At 43.9% G+C, this 18,543-nt stretch overlaps 1 protein-coding gene across 2 annotated transcripts in view; it reads left to right on the forward strand.

Annotated features, from left to right (window-relative positions):
* The window catches only part of GEMIN8 (gem nuclear organelle associated protein 8), a 41,019-nt gene that overhangs the window by 4,762 nt on the left and 17,714 nt on the right, over positions 1-18,543 (forward strand). Inside the window, exons 2-3 of one of the 2 annotated variants that reach the window (XM_081858782.1) lie at positions 1,046-1,083; positions 6,465-6,891. In XM_081858782.1, coding sequence (XP_081714908.1) covers positions 1,081-1,083; positions 6,465-6,891 — 430 coding nt within the window. In that variant the 5' untranslated portion in view covers positions 1,046-1,080. The remainder of the gene's footprint in view (positions 1-1,045; positions 1,084-6,464; positions 6,892-18,543) is intronic. The other variant, XM_081858783.1, reaches the window with a different exon arrangement.

The following is an 18,543-nucleotide window of genomic DNA, read 5'->3' on the forward strand; positions in this document are numbered from 1 at the left end:
CTAAGAATAGTCCGCAAACAGGAGAGGCAAATATAAAAGACTCTGTATCCTAAATGTGGGAAAGGGACCTTGTTATACTTATAACAGCGACCTTGCCAGAGACCAGATGTGTCATATTAAAGAAATTCAGTGAGCATGTATAAACTATGAGAGACATGGACAAACTTTAAAAGAGCTGGAGCATGGGAAACAGAACGGTTTGGGACATACAAAATGGAACTGGAGCTTAATGTGCTACAGATCTGCAGGCTCGGAGTACAGCAGAATCTCTGCAGTCTTCTGTTAATAATCACCGCCAGCTTAGTATTCCTGTAGGTTTTTTCTGCTTCCCTTGAAAACTAGGGAGAATGACTGTAAATTCCATCTCCTTAGCATCTTTGGGCCTGAGAAATTTCAGATCTTTTCTCATGTGAGTAGTCTTGTCAGCAAGGGTGTATGAACTTCCAACACCTTTTGCGGCAAAGGGTGAGTGAGTAATGATCATTCTCTCTCTTTCTTTCTCTCTCGCTTGCTCTTTCTCAGCTGTACAATTGTGCTAGCTGTGCCTTTGTGCTGCCTTGTAGTGGTGTCCTAATTTGCATTTCAGATGAATGGACGCAATCCTGTTATCACTCATCTCCTTTCATTCAGATCCACTGGGCTTTAGCGATGGAAAAAATCTTGCTGAAAAAGATAATTGGAGTTCCTGCTTGCACCCCATGTGGCCAGTATTGCACACCCCTCATTATTTGTATATATGGGCACCTACTCAGAGTTAGGCCCTGGTCAGTTGGGCGATTTGAGTTGCCACAACTACGCCGTAGTGCACTTGAGAGTATGTGCAGAACAGAAGGCCTGAACGGGGAGGGCATCAAATCTTGTCCTCGTTCAGGGCTCCATATTACCAAAGTCCACCCCTTAACCTTGAACCTTCTTGCGTTTTAAAGATCAAAACAAGCACCTTGAGTTGAATCTGAAAACCTAACTGGCTACAGGCTTAATTTTGTACTCGTCTCTATGTAAACATTTAATTTCTTCCCCTTTTTATTTTCCTCTTGTCTTTTAGTTTGCATCGGTCGCTGGTGCACATTCCCATAGATCATGGTAAGATCCTTTCTATTTATTGATGGTCTTTGGCATGTATCAGTTTGGTATTCAAATTGTGTGCTGTGGTACCTAAATCCACATTAATATATTGTTGTTGTTCGTTCAGCGCTTTTTACGAAACCTCTCGAAGCACCTTACGAAAGGTTAAAACACAGGAGAACCTCTGTATTTAGAATCCATTGTTACTAAAATTGATATTTACATATGTATAGGCTACCTTGTCAAAGGCCCTCTGAAGCGTGAGGAAGGGGAAGAAGCCAGAATAGCCTGGGTGGGATCCTTCTACCACACAGCTCTCAGTAGCTCTGGCCAAGTTGGCTGATCTCTTGCCGAATACCACCATAGGGCTGCTTACAAATCATATTGCCTTGTGCAAAGGAGATGATAGGGAGAGACATACAACAGAGCAGCCTGTCAAGATAACCTGATTGAGGAGGCAGGCATGAAATGAGCAGGCAGGAGCATCCATCTCAGCTGCTAATTAGCCAATGACAAGCATAGAAGGCATCTACTTCAAGCACAAGTTGTTGCTTTTTAACCCCAGTGGCATATTATTTTGTGTTGCAGTCCTACTACACTTGCTTGCCTGGTCGTAAGCACCTTTGAACTCATTGGGACCATGTATATATATGAATAATTTTGTAGAGTATTGTTATTAGTTTTGTAGGGGATCACAGGAACATTTTTAATTGAGGTACGATGTGTGTGTGTGTGTGTGTGTGTGTGTGTTTAATGGGGAAAAGGGATGGCCAGTGAGTCTTCCCTTAACAAACGAGCATTTTAAAGCCTTGTCTCGTAATAAAGACATGTGCTCAGATTGCTTAGAATGGTTAAGCGTAAAGAGGGCATCATGGCAGATTTGGAGGAAAGAGAAATGGGGCGTGAGGCAGGTGGGCCTTTGGGACCCAAGAAACATTTGTTGGATTCTGTCTCTGTGTTTATCCCTACAGCATTTGAGTGGTGCTGCAAAACACAAATGCCTCTGGGCAGCTTGCAGCAAATAGTTGCAATACATGGATAGCGGTTGGTTATAGAGTCCATGGTGCTGATTCTATGTGAAGAAGTGCGTGTGCTGCTGAGAACAGTTGAGTCATGTAGGGTGGCGTACCTGTATGTAGAGGAATCAGAAATATAGGAGGAGGAAAGACTCTGAGGATGGATAACCCCCCCCCCCTCCTATATTATCAAGGAGAAGTTGAGCTCAAACCTTGGAAGCTCAAGCCTTGGAAGCCCTAACTGAGGAATCTTCCTCTCCCTTCACTCCACTGGGGCCATTTCACAGGTTTGCCCCCAGTGTAGAATTGACAAGAAGCTGCACCAACCCCTATTAGGAATTAGTAGCTGTGTTTGCAAACACTTGTTTGTTTGCAGCTCTGTTCCACGTATTTATGTGTCCCCCTAAATGACACTTGACCGCTTCTTGCAGGGTAAATAAGGAAGCGGCTGGGAATAGGAGTGGGAGCAAAATGCTATTTTTGGCATAATAAATGCACAGACCTAAAACCATGAGTGTTATGTTGCATACATCTTAAGACATGAGATTCTCGAGATAAGAGGTCTGTGAAAGGTAGCACTGCAAGCATAATACACAGTATTACCTTGGATCCCGATCACCTTGCAAGTTGAACGTTTTGGCTCTCAAATGCCGCAGACCCAGAAGTGAGTGTTCCGGTTTGTGAACGTTCTTTGGAACCCGAACGTCCTCCGTGGCTTCCGATTGGCTGCAGGAACTTCCTTGGTTTTGGAAGTCGAACGGACTTCCAGAATGGATTCCGTTGGTCTTCCGAGGTACCACTGTATACAGCTCAGGAAGGCCATATGTTGTGATGAAGAAGATGGTGGTGGTGATGATGATGATGATGTGGGTTGTGTCCAATTGAGTTCCTCCTGTGATGGAAGGCTCTTTGATCCAGTGGAGGCTTCTATGAGCCAAAAGGAGAGAGGGAGGCGATTTTTGCATAGTGCCCCTTTCTCTGTGCCACCTGCCATACTGTTCCCCAACCTTCTGGAGCAGATTTTGAGAGGGAACTACAGAGGAAAGGGGGGGAAAGTAAAAATCACTTTCCAGTAACAAACATTATCTGGGTTACAGAGCCAGTGGAGAGACCCAATTGGAAACAGCCTGCTGATAGTGGTGATGTGCAATACAATTGTTTCAACTGATGCAATGTATAATAGAATTGATTCAACTGGGCTTCACAGTTCCCCCTCTCTCTCTCTCTCTCTCTCTCTCTCTCTCTCTCTCTCTCTCCCCACCCCCCTTTTAAATGTTTTTAAACACCTAGGCTTCTTCTTAACATTCCCTGCAGCATTCTGAGGTTTCCCAGGGTCACTTCTACCCCTTCTCTTCCTCCCCTCATTCCCCCGAAAAGAAGTATTTGGCTAAACATCAGAATCACAATTCTGACTACTTGAAACGATCCTTTGTGTTCCTCTCCTAAATTAACAACAGCTAGGCAAATCAGCCAGCTGTATTCCACTTTCTTTGCTGCAGTCGCCACCAAGATCCGCTTGAGAAACAGTTTGGTCCAGGATTGCCTTGAGTGGCATTGCCACTCAAAACTGTTAGAACTGTTGTGATGTATCCTTAAAAATTCAGTGAGTAAAGCTAGCAAACCTTATTATTAAAATATAGTGCAGTTGCTTTTAGAATGGATGCAGTCTTGACTTGGCTATGTGACGAATTCAGAGCTACATAGATAAAGGTAGCATGTTAGGGAAAAGGTTAAGCTAATGGACATTTGATGTGGGTCACTTTCAAATGCACAGTGATCCATGTACTTTTTGAGATGATAAAGTTCTGGGATGCAATTCTACCAATATGCTCTGAATGGTGCAATCACCACCTGGCATTTTATTTTCATCCAGGATGTGGTATACCAAACCCGGAACCGAATTGATTCGGTTAGATCCAGACTTGGTAATACTTAAGAGTAGACCCACTGAAATAAATAGGGCTTCTACAGCTAATCATAACAAGGAAGTAAGCCCCATTAAATTAAACAAGAGTTGGCATGGTTAGGACTACACAGTAAGTCCTGATGTTCCCAATATTATTTTATGAAATTTTAAATGTATACAAAATTGTGAATGCATGAACTTTTTAATTTTAAAAGTTCCATATAAAAATAATTTGGAGCTATTTGCCCTTGTTCTTAAAAGCTGGTTTCCAAAGGCCATTGGGAGCAGTCCAGCGCCATTAAAATAATAGGAATGTTGCCATTGACTTCAGTGAGATGCATATCAAGCCCATTGTTAGGCCTCCGCCCCTCCCCCACCAAAGCCTTTCAGAGATGGGCTGGGAGGGGAGGAGGAGACTTCTACTTGTATTCAAGTATGTCTGACACAAAAAAGTGCGTCCTATTAGTCCATGGGAACCAGAAAGTGAAACTTGCCATAAACAAAAGGAGACTGACCTCTTAAGACTCATTGTCAAAACTGAATGGCAAGAGTAAATACAATTAGGCTTTTGGAATTCATTTATTCTTAATAGTTTAGGGCGGAATACTCGCGCGGCAGAAGTCAATCCTGTCAAATTCTGAAGCGTTCAGGATTTTGCCTCCAAAATGTATATTCATAAAGCACGGAGACTCGGGGCTGCTTCATGACCTCAAGTTAATCTTGACAGCTTTTTCATGTTGAAATAAGAGTGCAATGTTTCTCACCATAGTAGTGAATTGGGGTTTTTTGAGGGGTGCCTAGTAGGGAGGGGGTGTCAGTGCCTTGGTTCATGTTGCCCTTACTTGATTGAGGAGCAGGATACCCCACACACAGATGACATGGCATGTCGTCTTCCATGCCAACGCCAATAGTTTTGAGGTCCTGTTCACATAATTTCTCTCCTTTGAAAAAGAGGGAGAGAGCATCGGTATGCATGGGGGTCTATTCAGTTAAAGACCCCCCAGGTCATCTTCATAGTGGAGAGGAGAGACACTAGGATAATGTATAAACTGGGACTGCCTTGCTAAATCTCTTGTCAGCTTAAATGCTTGAGGGATCTCTGCACGCCATTTAGCTCTCGCCCCACCGCTGTTTAGCTATTTGAGCATCCTTTTCGGCTTAAGCAAATGGGTTGAGTTTGTGCAACCAGGTTCACAAGTGTGTGTTGACTGAGAGAGATTAATGCCTTATTGAACTGTTGCACGTTGCATCTTGCTGATTAGAGATGGGTTTTTCCACAGGCAATGGAGGTTGCACATCTGATTGATTCTTCTCTTTTAACAGATGCTGGATTTAATCCTAGGTTGCCTTGAACAGAAGAAGGTGGCCAAGGAGCAAAAGGATACCCTAGTTACATGAGTGATTCTCTTCTGGCTTGGATGAATCAAGGGAAATGCTCTCCCTTACTTTAAGGATAGAGTTATAGTAGACACAGAGCAAGCCTTATCAAGCCTGTGGCCTTATCTCTTATCCACTTGGAGCTAGTGAGCTACCCAATTTCAGGCTCCTGGGGGCTTCTCTCAACTTACCGTATTTTTCGCCCTATAGGACGCACTTTTCCCCCTCCAAAAATGAAGGGGAAATGTGTGTGCGTCCTATGGGGCGAATGCAGGCTTTCGCTGAAGCCTGGAGAGCGAGAGGGGTCAGTGCGCACCGACCCCTCTTGCACTCCAGGCTTCAGGAAGCTATCCGCAAGCCATGGGAGCCTGGCGCAAAGTCGCACAGCTCTCCCACAAATTGCGGAGAGCTGTCTGCATCCCGAAGCCTGGGGCGCACTGAGCTCAGCGCACCCCAGGCTTCGAGCTTCGTGCAGCTGTCGGCAAGCCGTGGGAGAGCTGCGCGAAGTTGTGCAGCTCTCCCAAGGCTTGCGGAGAGCTGCCTGCATCCTGAAGCCGGGGGCGCGCTGAGTGAGCTTTGCGCAGCTCCTTGCAGGCTTCGGGCTTCGCGCAGCTTTCCGCAAGCCGTGGGAGAGTTGCCCGACTTCGGGCAGCTCTCTGCAAGCCTGGGGAGTCCGGCGCGACTTCCCACCGGGCTCCCTAGGCTTGTGGATAGCAGCCTGTTCTGGGGTCGGGGGAAGCTCGGGCTTCCCCCGCCCCAGCCCCGCCCCTGGGGGGGGGAAATAATTTTTTTTTCTTTATTTCCCCCCCAAAAAACTAGGTGCACCCTATGGGCCGGTGCACCCTATGGGGCGAAAAATACGGTAGGTGATCTTAGGATTGGTGCAAAGCTGCCAGTGCCTTATAAATCAAAATATTTTACCAACCACCTGAATGTGATAACCACCTAAGAGCCATGTGCTTGCGACTGAGCTAATAGTAGGACAGAAAGGTGCATTGCTTTCCGAATTAGTGGCAGGAATAGGCTGCATGAATTAATTGGGAGATGGAGGACATGCTGTAGAAATAATTGATTTTTTTTGTCTTTGCCCATGTTCTTAGGGGGATTCAACGACTCAAGAGAAAGGGCCATGGTATTCCCAAAATGTCTATGCGAGATACTGGAAGCATTACAGCCAAGCCATGGAGTGGATGAGCAGGCACCGTTATGCTTACAGGAAAGCCATGGAGTCCTTGTACAGTCCGCCATTTCCTCCTTCTGAAAGTCTTCCCAGTGGACGCTACTCTGATTGGGATGAAGGGGAGCCTCTGAGGACCGGGTCCTATTCTGCTTTCACACGAGGGAGCCAACCCAGGTCTCAACATGCCCCACGTAATGCCGCAGGCAGAGGGGTCGTGGAAAGCGATTCCGAAACAGACACTGATTCCGAAGACGAAGGGGATATCGAGTGTGACTTGAGCAACATGGAGATCACAGAAGAGCTCCGCCAGTATTTTGAGCAAACAGAGAAGCACCGGGAAGAGCTGCGTAAGTGCCTTCGACCATGTTCCCCATGTTATTAATACAGCTACTCCCTTCTCTCTTTCTTTGATCTATAACATTTATTTATTTATTTATTTATTTATTTATTTAGTGATCGGTTTTTGGCTGCCTTTTAGGGCCAAGCCCTCACAAGCCAGCTTACACACATACAAAATATTAAAATGGCAATGTTTGATGAAAAATTCAAATATCAATAAAATACCATGAAAAACAGCACTGGAAAGTAAATAACAAGATTAACAATAAAGCGCTAGTAGCAGCTCAGCCCAGAATAATAACTTAAAAAAAAAAAATCAATTTCCAATGTAAAATTTTAAACATACGTTTTCAATATTGTCACAGATACATATTTTTGACTTCCTTCAGCTCATCCGCGAATCTTCCGTTTTCAAATCTTCTATCCACAATTCTAAATTTAACATTGCCCTTTATTTTAAATAAACCTATTCCCTTGTTCTCTTTTTTACAACGTTTCTAATACTTATTTCTTCACAAAGCTTCCTGTAAACCCACAAACGTTATTTGTACATCACATATGCTTTTCATATAGTCTACAAATTTACTCCAGTCCTCGGTAAACTTGTGATCTCGTCGGTTACGAACATTTCCTGTTAATTTGTCTAATTCTGCGTAGTCCATAGTCCAGAATAATAACTTTAGTCCAGAATAATAACTTTTAAAGCAAATTGAGCAATTCAGTAGCAGGTCAAACACGTCCAAGGGGCATACTGTAAAAATCCCACCTCGTCTGAGGAGTTTGGATCTCTCTGGTCCAAGGGTTCTAGCTCACTTAAGTTTTACTCAGAGTATACCCACTGAAATGAATGGGCCTAATTTAATTGATTTACTCTCAAGTACAAGTAATGTTGGATTCAAGCCCCAGATCGTGGTTATATCTACACCATACATTCAAAGTGTTCTCATAGCAGTTTTAACAGTCATTGGGTTGCTTTCAATGTAGCACTAAGGTGAATATTCTCCCCCCCTCTTCTCCCCATGTGCGCACCCCTAAATCTGCTCTGTGTTTTCCCACAACCGCTGGGAGCAGTTGGTTGAATGCTACCCATAGCATCCCCCAAAGAACCCTGGGAATGGTCATTTGCTAAGAGTGCTGTGAGTTTTTCGGAGAACCTTCACAGAGTTGCAATTCCCATCTTTAAATGTGTCTCGTGGATGTTGACCTATATCTGCAACACAAAGCTGCACCTTTGTTTAGGTTTACATGCAGGGCAGGGCAGGGCAGGGCATGTTAAAGGAGAGAGGCAGAGAGAGGCAGAACTGGCCTAGTGGGCTTTTCTGGGAGGAAGAACCCTGCCATTAAGAAATTCCACCCCTTCTTGAAGTCTTTGATCTAATGGCACTGGAATTCAGAACCTGAATTTGTGCACCTCTATCAGTCTACCACTAAAAGGAGCCCCCTGTTAGTTCATTTCTTTTTTTCTTGTTATGCCAGCCCACCATCTACCTTATGTCCTTTTGCTGCCTGCAGAACTGCTTCTTCAGTTTGTTTACCATGGCAGAAACATTCCTAGAAAACCCTCTTCTTGGCTGAGCCTGAAAGCCATAGGGTGCTGTCAGTGTACTTTTTAATACAGTGGTACCTCGGGTTAAGTACTTAATTTGTCCCAGAGGTCCTTACTTAACCTGAAACACCACTTTAGCTAATGGGGCCTCCTGCTGCTGCCGCGCCGCTGGAGCACAATTTCTGTTCTCATCCTGAAGCAAAGTTCTTAACCCAAGGTAATATTTCAGGATTAGCGGAGTCTGTAACCTGAAGCATATGTAACCTGAAGCTTATGTAACCCGAGGTACCACTGTACAGTGGTACCTCGGGTTACGAGCAGTCCTGCTTACGAATGCTTCGGGTTATGAACTCCACAGACCCGGAAGTAGGTGTTCCAGGTTGCGAACTCTGCCCCGGGATACGAACGCAATCCGCTTCTGGGGCTGCAGGAGGCCTATGTAAGGAATGCACGCCTCTGGTTAAGAACAGACTTCCGGAATGAATTAAGTTCATAACCTGAGGTACCACTGTATAGACATATGAATCTGGCACTTTTATGGTTAAGTTTAGCAGATAGTTGGAGCAGCCCAATGGAAATTCCTGGCTGTGTTGTTGGAAGTCTGGAGGAAGCCCTGACGTAACCTATAATATGGATCAGCCATTTGCTTTTCTTTCTTTCTTCCTTTGGCTTGATTCCAGGACATCTTTAACCTCTGAGTACTGCAGGAAGTTGGCTTTCTCTCTTTCCAACCCAACTATATTCCACTTTCATAATCGGAACTGTGCTGTATTTGGGGAGAGGAAGCCTTTAGACAAATCAGTAGCATCTTCTCTGTGTAATAGTTTGTTAGCCTTGGGGTTAAAAGGGCTTTCGAGAGGTTTTTTTTATTTTATTTGACTGGCGTAGTTTTACCATGTGAAGAAAATCATTATTCCCTTGTGCGTTTTATACTGAGGCATTCACAAAATGCAGCGCCTGTTTTCTAGGCTAACAAGAGTCCCTTGCTCAGCAGCCATTTCAGCCACTAGAGTGTCTATTAAGAATAACAGCAGAGATGGAGGAGGAAGAGTGTCTTTCCAACTCTATTATAGCCTAGAAGTGGTGCCCCCGCTCAGTCCCTTGAGACCTGGGTGTGTGGAAGAAATACACCAACACTGCCTTTAATTACATAGAGCTATTGATTTTGCAGAGTGCAGTTTTTTAAGCAGAACAAAATTTCAGGGCGGAATTTGATTAGGCCAAATGCGATAACCGCATTATCGTGCTTCGTCTTTCATTCTCTGCAGAAAACCCCTCGTAATATATATATATTGATATTGACGGAACTGTAGACTCTTTAAAAAGATGAAAGAAAAATGCCAGACATCATCACTGTAATCTACAGTTCTCCCATGCTCATTGGCTGGAGGAGGGGGCGGGAAGGAGAGATAGTCTGAAGCAGGGAACCTCCTGTGCTTGTAGAGGAATCCTTGCACATTTTATAACCCTGGAAAAGGTTCTAAAAAGGCAGGAAGCCTCTATGATCACAGGAGCCAAACTCATAGAGAGTGACAAGAATGGCAACTGGGGATGGAGCTTAATGTACCTGGCCGTGGAGCCCTTCCCCACTTCCTTACTTAACAATAAGAATGAGGGTATTTCTCTTTCCATTTGTCCTGTTCTTTCAAGCCCTCAGCCTATTTTTCTCGGTCTCAATCCACAGTCTCTAGCCTCTTCACTCTGCATTCATTGATTTTTTGATTTTTTATTGTTTTTATTAATTTTTAAACATATTAATTGCCATACATACCACAGAACTTCACATCTTATACAATCTTTCTGGACTTCCATCAGCACCTCTGATGATCCCCCATTTTTATCATTCCTTCTGCATTTCTTAAATTTATATTGCCTTTAATTATCCAAACTAACATCCTCCTCTTTATCCAATTATGCAATAATTCAAATTATTCACCTCACAAAACTTCTTGCAAACCTACAAATGTAACCTGGTCATCACAATTACTTTTCAAATAGTCCGTGAATTTACACCATTCTTCTGTGAATCTCTGGTCCCGCCGGTTTCATATTCTTCCTAATTCTGCATAGTCCATCAATTTCATCCTCCAATCATTCATTGATTTTTAGTAGGACACTGGCACTGGCCTGGTTCAGCCAACCATGGTTTCCTCTTAAAAGAATGCACTACTTCTTCTCAACTAAGCACAATTCCCTGTAGCACTAGAACTCAGAAATTTTAGTTCTATGTGCAGTTAGGTGATGGTTATCAAACCATGGTTTGAAATCATAGTTCGTTAGCTAACTTCAGCTCCTACGTTTGGACACAGTGGAGAACTGTGATTAGTTTGAAAGTTGAAGTTGAAGCCTGTGGCAGGGCGGAGCTATCTGTAATCCCAATGAGGGCAAATGCTGGGGTGGCTCTGGTTCTTTTGCATCCCTAAAATCTACCCCACCCTCTTTGTGCAACTTACCACTGCTCATTGCCTACTTTCCTAGTAATATGTGCAAAGTGAGGGCAGTCCAGAAATTTTAAGGTGCTTTGACAGGTACTGAGGCCTGTGGACCTTGTCATCTTCACCCTGCAGCAAGACCTCCAGACCAAATCCAGAGTTGTGGACCTCGTTTGGGGTTCTCAGGAGACAGTGGGAGGAAACTATCTTCCAGATTAATTCCCAATCAGAGTTAATTCTGATTGGGAGTATGGTGGGTTTGCCCATTACTAGTGATGCGTTGTGACTTAATACATGGTTTGCTGTCTGTGCCCATGGAATGTTCTGGAAAATCCCAAGTGGTTGAGAGGTGTGGTCAAGACTGAATATAATCCTTTTAAAAAAACCTACTTCATATTCTTTGGAGTCAAGGGTAAAGAAAAAAGAACAATAATTGGCCTTAAAATATTTTTCATTCCTTCCTTCCTGCTTTCCGCCCTCACTCCAGGAACCTCTTCAGATTCTGACAGCCTGTGGGCTTCTATACACTGCAGCCTCAGTTCTGTGCGCTGCCTCGACTCCCAACTTTGACAGTGAAGCATTTTTTAAACTGGCAACTCCTGAAACCCTGTGCCTGATTTAGCACTCCAATAAGGATGTGTTGTGTCTCTTCCCCTCCCTCCACCAAACCCACTCTTTTTTTTCTCTCTCTCCCTCTCTCTTCAAACAGCTTTTCTTTTCTTTCTTTGAATTCTTCTCAAGTGCTCTCCAACCCTTTGTAATTCACATCATGTGCTAGGCTCCTAGATGGCCCCCAAACTAGCTGTGCTAACCGTGCTTAGCTGAGCTTTTACAATATGCCAAGTTATTTACATCATTGCACTGTAGAGAGTCATATACCGCAGGCAAAGTGTGGAAACAACTGTTAGAAAGCTACAAAATGATTCCTTCCCAGCAGACCTCATCCATTTGCTTCTTCTTCTTGTTGTTTTTCCAGTAAGGAAATAAGGCTGCAGTTTTGCACACACTTACCTGGGAGTAATCCCAGTAGAATTCAGTAGGATTTTGAAGTAGACGATGTACATAGCATTGCAGTATAAGACTTTACATCTGGTGATTCTCCCTCCCACCACCGTATTCAAAATTATTTAATAGCTTACATTATTGCTTTAAATTGGCAACTCTTTCTCATTGTTCCTTGCAGAACTGGTAATTCTAACCTGCAGGAGACTTTTTGTGGTTGTGTTTAAATGACTTCCCAGAGGCTGTTTATGAAGAGCATGAAGTCATTTTTCCGGGTTATTGCACCTGTCAGATGTATCCAGCATTCTGTTGTGAAGCTATTCAGAAATACTGGTTATAAAGAACACGAGACAGCAAAATAGCCTTCTTAGATTTGCCGAGAAGTTCTTAAAACTGAAAGGAATATAAAACACTGGCAGAAGCTTGCAGAGTTCTCTAATGATGGGTGGCCTCACTTTCAACACATCCATGCTCAACCTAAGAATTTTCTTTGCCTTTGATGTTTCTGCATCTTAAATCGAGCAAGATTAAAATCAAAAACATAATAGAAGGCTGCTTATTTGCTGAACAGAAGACCTGAGGCTCCCCTGCTCCATTGCAGTAAGGTAAAGGTAAAGGGACCCCTGACCATTAGGTCCAGTTGTGGCCGACTCTGGGGTTGCGGCGCTCATCTCGCTTTATTGGTTGAGGGAGCTGGTGTACAGTTTCCAGGTCATGTGGCCAGCATGACTAAGCCGCTTCTGGCGAACCAGAGCAGCGCACGGAAACACTGTTTACCTTCCCACAGGAGTGGTACCTATTTATCTACTTGACGTGCTTTCAAACTGCTAGGTTGGCAGGAGCTGGGACTGAGCAACAGGAGTTCACCCCGTCGCGGGGATTTGAACCACCGACCTTCTGATCGGCAAGTCCTAGGCTCTGTGGTTTAACCCTTTTTAGTACAGCAGCACCTCGCAGTGCGAGTGGGGCTAACAATTAGGTATTACTTGCTGCTGCTGCTGCTGCTGCTGCTGCTGCTGCTGCTGCTGCTGCTACATAAGGACTTTTTTCATTGTGTTCCTTTCTGGAGCAACTGTAGGTTGCAGGACAACTGAGCCCTGCAGTATATCCAATCTGATCCTCCTCTTGCCTTGTGTCCAGGCTGAACCTGGCTTTGTCTTGCACCCGAGTTGGGCTTTGCCTTGCCTCACCATATCACACAGTGGGATACCCAGAAAGTTTTTGTAAATCATGTTGCCTTTCTTCAGTGCATAGTGCTATGGCATTTGTTCTTGATCTTCTCAGTATTTTTTCTGCCCATAACTTCTACCAATGTGTGTATCTGCTTTTAAAAAATAAAAATAAAATTTGCACATGACTTTTTGCTACCAAAGCCATTGAACAACTACCTGGGGGGGGGGGGTTAATAGCATGGCCCCAAATACTGTGTTGGGCTCAGGCTACCCAATTAATGTAAGAGCCAGTGAACAAATTCCATGGCTGTGCTTTGCAGAGCTGAGATACATGGAAGTGTCATTTCTGAAACAAGCAAAAACGTAATTTAAACAGATTGGCAAATGGCTGAGGCAGATGCTATATTTAGGGACTGAGGGGAGCTTCATGTTGATGGCTCCTTGCAGAGACCAGTAGACAATTCTCCTCAGGATTCTGGACTTTCCCACCACCAGTGTCTTTTCTAAGCTTGGCCTTTTTATGGATTTGCTCTGCTAGTGTCTGCAGCTGCCTTAAGGGCCTCCTGTAATATTTCTTCCCTTCCATCTTCCTTCAGGGGAGCCTGTAAGAACAGCTGTTGGCGAGGGGAGCGAGTGATATTACTGCCAGGAGCACCTCTCAGGAAAAGTCATTCCCTCCCTCTGAGATTTCTTGTCAGAGCCCCACTCTTGGCCCGTAACCTTGAAATCCTGTTTCTGTTTCCTGCGCTTTCTCTTTCCCCAGGAAAGTCCAGCTTTCTCCCAGCTAGCTGCTGATTTTACTGTGGTTTGGTTTTTATGAGAGGAAGATCGAACTTGCACTCTATTTGGTCCAAACATTTAAGATCCTAGATTAGATTATATCAATTGCCTGTTTCTCATTTGTTGCTTCGCATCATGAGACATTTTATGCTTCCTTTTCTTTTATAGTCATGTATTGCCTTTTATTAAAAATGGAGCTAAAAAGCTTGGAAATGATAGATTCCTTGAAAAAGGAGAAGAAATAAAGAGGCAGATAACAGGCCTCATCAGATGGGCAGCGTGTAAATAAATTATTATTATTATTATTATTATTATTATTATTATTATTATTCACCACCATCCCCTTCCCAAGACCTTGTAGCCTAACAATTTTTACAAGATGTGGAAGAATACCTCCTTATGTTTTTATCTCATTCAGAAGAGACATTTATTTTGAAAAAAATTGTGTCTGAGACTGAGTAAGCGAGAGAGATTCTACATTTTAATGTTAAATATTTTAATCATAGAATTGTAGAGTTGGAAGGGACCCTGAGGGCCATCTAGTCCAACCCCCTGCAATGCAGGAATATGCAGCCATCCCATAACAGGGATCAAACCTGCAACCTTGTCATAATCAGCACCACGCTCTAACCAACTGAGCTATCCATGCCCTGATGTTAGCATATATATTTAATGTTAATCTTTAATATCTCCCCCTGCAATGGGGTGAGCTCCTGCTGCTCAGTCCCTGCTCCTGTCAACCTAGCAGTTCGAAAGCACGTCAAAGTGCAAGTAGATAAATAGGTACCGCTCCAGCGGGAAGGTAAACGGCGTTTCCATGCGCTGCTCTGGTTCGCCAGAAGTAGCTTAGTCATGCTGGCCACATGACCCGGAAGCTGTACGCCGGAAGCGAGATGAGCGCCGCAACCATGACTAGACCTAATGGTCAGGGGTCCCTTTACCTTTTAATGTTACATTCCCCTAATGTTGTATATCTAATGCCCCCACTATTGGGTAATACTGTCACAATGCCACCCAGGGGATCCGATTGTGTAGCAAAATGTGCTTCTGCACTAGACCACAGTCTAAATTCTGGAAGTCTGCTATATATATAATCCAGAAATTAAGCATTTGGATGTTACAGTGACATTTCAGATTGCAGGAGAGACAAGTGGGAGGCAACAGCAGTCTTCAAAAGCCAGATCCTGGATTCCATTCAAGTTTAAATTAGAATATGTTCTAAGAAGAACCAGATCAACATGCCAGTTTACTTTAACCAAAAAGTTAAGTTTATTCACAGAGCAAATGGAACGTAGAATTTCACTCCAAAAATAAACAGAGAAAATGTGAATTCTGAATTCTAATGCCTGTGTTAACTGATTAGCGAGGCAGTTAATTTAACTCTACACCAAAATATCCTCAGCACCAGGCAGCAGGTTTGAGTTAGAAATAAAAAGTCCCCCCTCTGTCCCCAGGGCAGAAGATGTAACATGGAATCTAGGAAGCAGGGCTTTTCTGGTTTGTACCCTTAGCATAAACTTTGCTGTGTATTTATAGGAACTTGTCTGCAGAACTGATGCATGAATGCATGAATGAATAAAATCTTTATTGCTAAAAACTATAAGCCGTCACAATTGGTCACAATGTGTAGAATACAAATAATTAATTTAAAACTGAACAGCAGCAACAGCAAAGCAAACATACAAAAATGCAAAGATCACACCTGGCATGCCCTGCTGTCAGACCAAGATTAACCAATGGATTCAACATTTTGCATGCACACACAGAAAGAGAAGGTTAGGGATCCGGGTGAAACAAAGGCTGGATACAGACTTTTAGTTAGTTGCCATTTTGTACAAGATAACCTGTTGAATCCCTATCTTTCTGCAACAGATGTTGCCCAGTGGCTCAGTCCCATGCCACTCTTAAATGTATTTAAAATTTGAATCATGCTCTCACTGAAACTTCTCCCATGATCTGCCCACCCCATGTGATTAAACTGCATCAGATCTTGCCAGCTATTAGCTAAATCAGTTTTGAAGGTAGAATTCATCAGAAATATGTGACAATCTGTCACTTTATAGTAAAGATAAAGGTACCCCTGACCATTAGGTCCAGTCGTGAATGACTCTGGGGTTGTGGCACTCATCTCACTCTATAGGCCGAGGGAGCCAGCGTTTGTCCACAGACAACTTCTGGGTCATGTGGCCAGCATGACTAAGCTGCTTCTGGCAAACCAGAGCAGTGCACGGAAATGCCGTTTACCTTCCCGCCAGAGCAGTACCTATTTATCTACTTGCATTTTGACGTGCTTTCGAACTGCTAGGTGGGCAGGAACTGGAACCGAGCAACAGGAGCTCACCCTGTCGCAGTGATTCGAACTGCCGAACTTCCAGTCGGCAAGCCCTAGGCTCTGTGGTTTAGACCACAGCGCCACCCGCTATTATTATTATAGTAATAAGCCCCATATTTGTTAGCTTTTTAATCTCACCCTTCTTTTAAGGAACTTGAAAAAACACACAATGTTTGTATCCCTCAATTTCATTTTCACAATAGTCAAGCAAGCTGAACCCAAGGTCACCCGGTGTAGGTTATAGCTGTGTGGGGAACTGGACCTTGGGCCATATATAGTCCAACATCTGTCCATGCATATATTCAGTTACAAATGTCACTATGATTGGTGCTTTCCTCTCCAGTGAAAATGGCTCTTTCCTTGCAGAAGAGACAGCAAGGTGCATTTGAGACAGGAAGCTGCCTGATCTTCCCCAAATCAGATTTATTTTGCGAGTGTGTGTTTACTTCTCCAAAGAGAGCTGTTACATTCGTGCCTCGCTACCATAACTTTGCCCTTCAACTTTTGCCTTCAGTCCCTTGCCAAGTTTAATGTACTTTCTGAATGTAGCTAATTGTTTTAGAATGCTGCAGCGTGTCGCAAAATACAATTAGAAACCAATCTTAAACTTCAGATTTGAACAGAGTTTTTGTATTGGATTAAATAGTGCCGGTAATGGATATTATGATGTTTATCTAATTCTGTCAAACGTTGTAGTTTGAGGTTTATTAGGAAATGTGTTCCAGATGATTCAGAGCTGCCTTGCCACAGGCATCTGAGGACTTTTGCTCCATATTGAGACTGATGGGGAAGCAGGAGGGGAAGAATACACACACACACACACACACACACACACACACACACACACACGAGAAAACACCTGTTCCTTCTGTAGTCCAGTCAGTTTGTAGCTAAGCCAAAAGTTTAAGGGCTAGTTTACAAATTGCTGTTTCTACATAAGGCCATAGCATCAAGAGTGGCTTGTCACTGTGTTCGACACTCTACATCTGGATGTGGGAAATGGCTGCCATTTCAGACCGTGTTTTAGGAAAAGGTGTTCCATTCCCACCACCACGGCAGTGTGTTTCAACATTCTCCGGACTCAAGGTGTTCCAGTTAGCAGGGGAGCAAAAGAGACAGGATAAGGTGTCCTTCAGCTATGGCTGATGGTGCCAAACTGAGCAGCCTCTGCTCCCCTTACCTAGCATGTTATGAGATCTTTGAACCGGAGCTAATAATAATAATAATAATAATAATAATAATAATAATAATAATAATTTATTTATACCCCGCCCATCTGGCTGGGCCTCCCCAGCCACTCTGGGCGGCTTCCATAGAAAGCAAAAATACAGTAAAATATCACACGTTAAAAACTTCCCTGAACAGGGCTGCCTTAAGATGTCTTCTGAATGTCAGGTAGTTGTTTATCGCTTTGACATCTGCTGGAAGGGCATTCCACAGGCGGGCGCCACTACCGAGAAGGCCCTCTGCCAGGTTCCCTGTAGCTTTGCTTCTCGCAATGAGGGAACCGCCAGAAGGCCCTCAGCACTGGACCTCAGCATCCGGGCAGAATGATGGGGGTGGAGACGCTCCTTCAGGTATACTGGACCGACAACTATGCCATCTTCTGAAAGGGTACAGCTTAAGGATGGGAGGCCTCACTTTGCCAGGCAAATAATTGCACTTTCAATACTGGGCTTCTGCTTTGACATGCCATCATCACCTCTGCTATTGGAGGCAATATCTGGAAGCTACAGAACAGCTGATATGCACCAGTCCATGGTCTTGGGGGAGAGGGGGGAGGACATTAGAGCAAAGACAGTCCATCATTTTGTTTCCTCAGTGGCTAACCAGGGCATTCTGTTTTTAGGCTGGAGTCATTTCAATGTCTGTACCCTACTAAGAGACTAGTGTGAAGAGAAACTCTTTTCTGAAGCACTCAGTTCTGTTGGAGAGTCTTCTGTATTGTCCTGAGCTTGCTAAAGGGTGTGGTGCTGGTAATTCAATGCATGTCTTGGGTTTCTGTGATGTCATGGAAGGTCACAAGCGTTTTAACTATTCCAGGGCAGCCAACATGGTGCCCTCAAGGTATTGCCAGACTACAACTCCCAACATCCCTGACCATTGCCCATGCTGACTGAAGCTGATGGCAGTTGGAGAAACATCTGGAGGGCATGCTGTTGGCTCCCCCCTATATTAAGTGAACGAGCTGTGTGTGAGCTTTGCTCCATTTTGTGCAAAGGGCAAAACGCCTCCTCCCAAGTCATCCCTTTATATGTAAACGGGGCAGACATTTGTCATGTCTAGTATGTCTCTCTGTCATGGCTTCTGTCTGAAGAAAAAATGAAATGTGTTCATTGTCTTTAAGAGGCCTTTCAGAAGTAAAAGAAGACATGCTTGTAGTGGTTACATTTTTT

Source organism: Podarcis erhardii (assembly GCF_964252035.2).
Source record: "Podarcis erhardii genome assembly, chromosome: 4".
Classification (NCBI taxonomy): domain Eukaryota; kingdom Metazoa; phylum Chordata; class Lepidosauria; order Squamata; family Lacertidae; genus Podarcis; species Podarcis erhardii.